This window comes from Suncus etruscus, chromosome 9 (assembly GCF_024139225.1).
Source record: "Suncus etruscus isolate mSunEtr1 chromosome 9, mSunEtr1.pri.cur, whole genome shotgun sequence".
In the NCBI taxonomy this organism is placed as follows: Eukaryota; Metazoa; Chordata; class Mammalia; order Eulipotyphla; family Soricidae; genus Suncus; species Suncus etruscus.
The window spans coordinates 111,989,982-111,996,310 of record NC_064856.1 but is presented as its reverse complement, the minus strand read 5'-3'; the positions used below and the strand labels follow the sequence as shown (position 1 = coordinate 111,996,310).

The 6,329-nt window shown below is 59.4% G+C and overlaps 1 protein-coding gene across 1 annotated transcript; it reads right to left on the bottom strand.

Moving 5' to 3' along the window:
* Positions 1–541: 541 nt before the first annotated feature.
* On the bottom strand, positions 542–4,041 carry FADD (Fas associated via death domain). The gene is made up of 2 exons (XM_049780899.1): positions 3,716–4,041; positions 542–885 (listed from the first exon to the last, which is right to left on the bottom strand). Exons 1-2 carry the CDS (start codon positions 4,005–4,007, stop codon positions 542–544), a joined length of 636 nt encoding a protein of 211 aa, XP_049636856.1. The 5' UTR covers positions 4,008–4,041.
* Between the last annotated feature and the right edge of the window lie 2,288 nt (positions 4,042–6,329).

Here is a 6,329-nt window from a genome sequence, read left to right as displayed (position 1 = left end):
TAGGTGGCGCTCTGGAGAGGCTGGGTTCCCTCTACCGCCGAGCCAGGACTCCGAGGCCATGTCCAGGAGTGGAGAAGGCACTTGCTTTAATGACCAGAGCCCAGAGCCTCAGCAGAGACGGGTGCAGGGAACGGGGCCCATTTGCAGTCCAACTCAAAGTCCTCATGCCGCAGAGGCGCGGACTTCCAGAACATTCCTGGAGGCAGAGGGTGGCCCAGTCGCTCCTGAGCTGGCTTGAGCGGGCCTTCATTATCCCGGCTTTCAGGGTTCCCCAGCACCCTAACTCACAGACAGACATCTGCAGGGCTGGCATCCAGGTCTCCCACAAAGCGTGGGAAGCAGCCAGGCCATAGGCCGAGTGAAGTTGGAGCAGGAGACCGTGGAATCCCGTGGGTGGGCCAGCACCCCAATTTTCTGGGGCAACTGCTCCTCCATCTTGGCTTTCCTTGGCACCCACAGTCTCTGCCCCCAGAGGCCACGGAAAGAAAAAAAAAAGTCTGCCTTGTGCACCTGGGCCGGGCTAGGCTCCGTTCCCACCAGCTCAATGAGGGGCTCTGCAGTGGGAAGGCAGGGAGGGATCTTGAGGTTCTGGGGCACGAGGACTTGCAGCTCTTGCTTTAGTGGGTTCTGCACCTGCCTCCACGAGGTCGGCCACCAGGTTCATCTCGCAGGTCCGGAGCGCTGCCACCAGCTTCAACACGGTGGCGTCCCCTTTCCGGGTGTCCTTCCAGACCCTCAGCATCTCCCGCACCTGCTCGAGCAGGTTTCGGGGAAACCGCTCCTCGATGGCTTCAATGTGGACGTGGTTCAGGTAGAGGCACCGTGCCAGCTGCCGCCAGTTCCTGCCCACGTGGTTGCAGACGATGTCAAAGGCAGCGAGTAGCTCTGGGGAGGGAAGCAGAGTGGTGAGTCCTTGAGTCTGGGTGGGGGGAACTCAGAACAACCCTGGCAGCCCATCCAAGGTGGGTGTGGGGGCTTTCACGCAGGTCCACGGGACTGCTTAAGACCCATGGCTGGGTGGGCTGAAGGGACGGGGCAGTCCCTGCTGGGGTGGGGGAGGCTGGTAGGACAGCAGCGTGACTGCCCACTGACCACCCCAGTGTGTTAGATAGAACTGGGGTGTGAGAAGGCGTGACTTCGGAAAAGTGGCCTTGCTGGAGGCTGAGGATGGAGATTGGAGATGGCCGGCCTGGACCACTGTTACTCTACACTGGATTTAGGTGAATCTACCTGAGACCCACCCATTTCTGGGAGGGGTCTTGAGAACAAGATATTGCGTGTAACCTTACCTGTAAGACCCCTCCCATTCTGGGGCGTGGTCTTGGAAAGTTATATAAAGCTTTTGACCCAGGGGATTAGGCTTTTTGGTCTTTGGCCAGCATGGAGGTCAAAGGGAAGATGGCTGAAAGGAGTTAAGATGCAGGGCTAGCTAAGAATGACTGAATGCGGGGCCGGGCGGTGGCGCTAAAGGTAAGGTGCCTGCCTTGCCTGCGCTAGCCTAGGACGGACCTCGGTTCGATCCCCCGGCGTCCCATATGGTCCCCCAAGCCAGGAGACTTCTGAGCGCATTGCCAGGAGTAACCCCTGAGCGTCAAATGGGTGTGGCCCAAAAACCAAAAAAAAAAAAAAAAAAAAAAAAAGAATGACTGAATGCTTAAAAGGTTATGATATAGGACACACATGTGGTGGATAGGGCTTGAATAAAGTTGATGCTTCCTGAAGCCTGCCTGTTTCTGGATGAGTCTGATTCCTCCGTTCACCTAAACCTGGGACCCGCCAGCTGAATGGGGATTGCGGAGCCACATGGCCTGGAATGGCAGAGAAAAATCCCTCCATCCATCCACCTCTATCCAGTACCATTGCTAATTATTTAATGCAACAGACCACCACAGCAGGGTGCGGAGGGGAGGAACTGGGAGGTGGGTGTGCCTGGAGGGGGTGTCCAGAGCCTCCCTGAGAAACCCCACTCAGTCTTTTGTGGGGGTCACACCCAGCGGCGCTCAGGGGTTCCTCCTGGCAGACACGGGGACCATATGGGATACTGGGAATTGAACCCAGGTCCGCTGTGTGCAAGGCAAATGCCCGCTGCTGTGCTCTCTCTCTGGCCCTTATTTAATTTCTTCTTTTAACATTTATTTAGTTAGTTATTTGCTTATTTATGTTTTGGGACCCCACCCAGCAACGCTCTGGGGTTCCTCCTGGCTCTGCTCTCAGAAATTGCCCCCTGGCAGGCCCGGGGGACCCTATGGGATGTCGGGATTCGAACCACCATCCATCCTGGGCTGGCTGCGTGCAAGGCAAACGCCCGCCCCCACCCCACACTCGTCTCTCTCCACCCCGGGAGTCTCTGTGCTCCGGGGGATCGCAGAGCGCAGGTCTGAGACCAGAACTGCCCGATGCCTGGGCTGCACCCCCAGATCTCCCCGAGGTCACCCACCTCTCCCTGGCCCCGAGGGTCTCTGCCTGGCTCGGAGACCAGCAGGGAGGGCTCAGCCACAGTGCTCCCTCATGCCAGGGGAGGGCTCCGGGCCCTACGACTTAAGGGGCTTAAGGGCTTTGGCCCCCCAGTGTCCCAGGTGAGCCCGGCACCGCCTGCAGGTGAAATGCAGGGCCCGGCCTCCTCTCCTGGGCCTTCCCGCCTTCTGACATCCCCAGCCCTGCCCACCCGCCTCCAGGCAACCCACTGGCTCCAGGCTCGGCCTCTCCTAGGCCCCGCCCACCGACCACGCCCCAGCAGCTCCGGATAGGACCAGACACGCCAGGCCCCGCCCCCAAACCACACCCGGGGCCGGTCCCACCGACCACGCCCACAGGAGCCGACCACGCCCCCAACTCTGGTCGGTCCCGCCCCGCAAAACCACTGACCACTCCCAAAGGCCACGCCCACCTCATAGCGCAGGGCTGGTCCCCGTCGGCCACGCCCCAACGAGACCACACCCCTCACTCCTCAGGCTAGGCCCCGCCCGGGTGGGGGGGGTCCCACCGACCACGCCCACCTCACAGCTCCGGATTGGTCCCGGAGGCCACGCCCCCTCACCGCGCCAGATAGGCCCTGCCCCCGGGTTGAACCCACTGATCACGCCCCTCAGAACCAACCACGCCCACCTCACAACTCCCGGTTGGTCCCCGCCTCCCTAGGCCACGTCCCCACAATCGGGACCGCTCCAGCTGACCACGCCCTCGGAGTAGACCACACCCACCACAATTCCGGATTGGCCCTCGCCGACCACGCCCCTCGCCACTTCACTGTTCCGGATAGGTCCTGCCCCGCCAGGCCACGCCCACGGAACTCGGACCGCTCCCCTGGCCACGCCCCCGGAGCCGACCACACCCACTGCAACTCCCGATTGGCCCTCGCCACCTCACTGCTCCAGGTAGGCCACGCCCATCAGCGCGTCCGCTGGCCACGCCCATCCGCAAACTCCGGATTGGCCCTCGCCGGCCACGCCCCTCATTCACCCCGCTGCTCCGGATAGGCCCTGTCCCGCTAGGCCGCGCCCCGCAACCGGGACTGCTCCCGTTGACCACGCCCCCGCATCTCCGGATTGGCCCTCGTTGCCAAGCCCCTCGTCCACCTCGCTACTCCGGATAGGCCCTGCCCCGCCAGGCCACGCCCACCAGCAACCTGGACCGCGCTCAATGACCACGCCCCGAATCTGGCCACGCCCACCCGCAAACTCCGGATTGGCCCTCGCCGGCCACGCCCCTCGCCCACCTCGCTGCTCCGGGTCGGCGTCGGCCTCAGAGGCCACGCCGTCCTCGAAGGCGTCGAGGCGCTGCAGGAGGTCCTGGCGCCGCAGGGACTCGAGCAGGAAGCGCAGCAGGGCGGTGTGCGCGCGGTCCAGCTCGCTCTGCTCCATCAGCACGCTGAAGAGGTCCAGGCCGCTCTGCACGCGCTCCAGCTTCCGCTTGCCCACGCGGTCCCGGCACAGGAACTTGAGCTGCGTCAGCTCGTCGCTCGCCAGGCCGGCCGACACCGAGTGCAGCAGCACCAGGAACGGGTCCATGGCGGCCGGCGGCCGGGCGTGCGCGCCGGGTCCTGGGCCCGGTTCCCGGAAAGCCAGCGTCTTCCGCGTTCGTGACGTCTCGCGAGACTTCAGGAAACCTCGCGCGTGCGCTCTGAGCTCGACTGGAGCCATTTCCGCCCGGAGTTTGCCCACAGTCGTTGGACGGGCCTGAACCCTTTCATGCTTTTATAGCTGCAAGGCGCGGGGGCGGGGCTGGCCGTAAGGAAGCTCATTGGAGGGGAGCCGGAGAGTGGGCGGGGACTCGCTTCTCATTAGCCGGACAGCGGCGTTTCTGATTGGCGGAGTTGTTGCCGGGCGGGGTCAGACACTCTGGGCAGAACAAGACCCACAGATTGCAAGTCCCAGGACCTCCCAGGAGCGATGGGTGCTGGCGACTGGCACAGGGTGGCAATGCGGGAGCTCCCTCTGCAGGCCTCCCCTGCTTCCAGCTCTGGAAGTTTCCTTGATTTCTTTTCAGCAGGTTAAGCAGAAGGTGTAGCATTGAGAAAATGGGGATCAGGGCAGAGGGAGTGAGGAGGGGGCCAGGCCCCTTGTCCCCGGTGTCATTTCTCTGGCCCCCTATTCTGCTTTTGTGAAATGCTGGTTGGAGGAACCATGGAGCTGGGTTGAACCCCAGGGCTCTTGCCTGGTAAACTTTGAACTGGCACTGCCCACTCTGCCAGGCCGAGCCACACTTAGCAGATCCCAGAAGCGTGCAAGAACCCAAGAGGTGCCATCGCTGGGCATTTCTCTTTTTTTTTCCTCCAGATTTTATTATTATTATTATTATTGTTGTTGGTTTTGGGGCCACACCCTCAGCACCCAGGGGTTACTCCTGGCTCTGCACTCAGAAATTGCCCCTGGCAGGCTCCAGGGGCCATATGGGATGTCGGGATTCGAACCACCACCATTCGTCCTGGACCGACTGCATGCAAGGCAAACACCTTACCTCCATGCTATCTCTCCGGCCCTATTATTATTTCTTTTTTTTTTTTTTTTTTTTTTTTTTTTTTTGTGGTTTTTGGGTCACACCCGGCAGTGCTCAGGGGTTATTCCTGGCTCCAGGCTCAGAAATTGCTCCTGGCAGGCACGGGGGACCATATGGGACGCCGGGATTCGAACCGATGACCTCCTGCATGAAAGGCAAACGCCTTACCTCCATGCTATCTCTCCGGCCCCCTATTATTATTTCTTAAGAATTTCTTTATTTAAGTACCATGGTTACAAACATGTTTGTAATTGAGTTTCAGCCGTAAAATGCACACACACCTCTTCCCCAGCGCAACTTTCCCCCCACCGGGCATTTATGAGTAATGACCCACTTAATTGATTGCATTAATCTCTGCTAACACAATAATTGCAGGGTCTGATTCAGGGGCCAGTGACTGGTTGCAGCTAGGGCTCTGTCAGGGCTCCTGCAGCGCTGGGAATCGAACTTAGAACCTGGCACATGCCAGGCTAGGGCTCGAGCACTCTGAGTTTTCTCCCAGACCTTGGCACTTTCCTTTTTATTTATTTTTAAAATTTTTTAATTTTATTTTTGAGACACACTCGGCAGCGCTCACTCCTGGCTTTGGGGACCCAATGGGAATCAGGGGGATCGAACCCCAGTCAGCCTCGAGTTGGCTGTGTGCAAGGCAAGCGCCCTACACACTGTCGTATCACTCTGTCCTTGATTAAAAGTTTTGAGGGGCCAGAGGGAGTGTACAGCAGGGAGGGCCCTTGCCTTGCAAGTGGCCAACCCAGGTCCATCCCAGCATCCTATAAGGTCTCCTGAGCCTGCTAGCAGTGATTCCTGAGTGCAGAGCCTGGAGTGACCCCTGAGCAGCACTGGATGTTGCCCCTCCCCAATTATTTTGAGGGGACAGAGCAATAGTATAGCAGGTAGGGCATTTGATTTGCACACGGCCAACTCAAGTTTGATCCTTGGCATCCCATAAACCCTGAGTACCACTGAGTGTAGCCCCAAAACAAACTTTATCATTTGAAAACCAAACAACCAATGGGTGGGGGCGACCCCCTGAGATGCCTGTTCCTGGCCCTGTTCGAGAGTGACCCCTACAGGCTCTTCAGGGGCTGTGCAGTGCCAGGGATGGGGCCATGGTCAGCTTCCTGCAAGGCAGGTGCCCTAACCCTAACCTAACTCTCCATGGCCCCTGAGTCTTAAGTGACTTTTGAGAAGGCAGAAAAGAAAGGAATTACCCTCGTGCATGTATCTGTCAAGAACAGAAAATTCTGGCAACAATGAGACCCACAACCCAGTTGTGAGACATGCCCGGCAGCGCTCAGGGCTCAATCCTGGCTCTGCACTCAGGATTCATT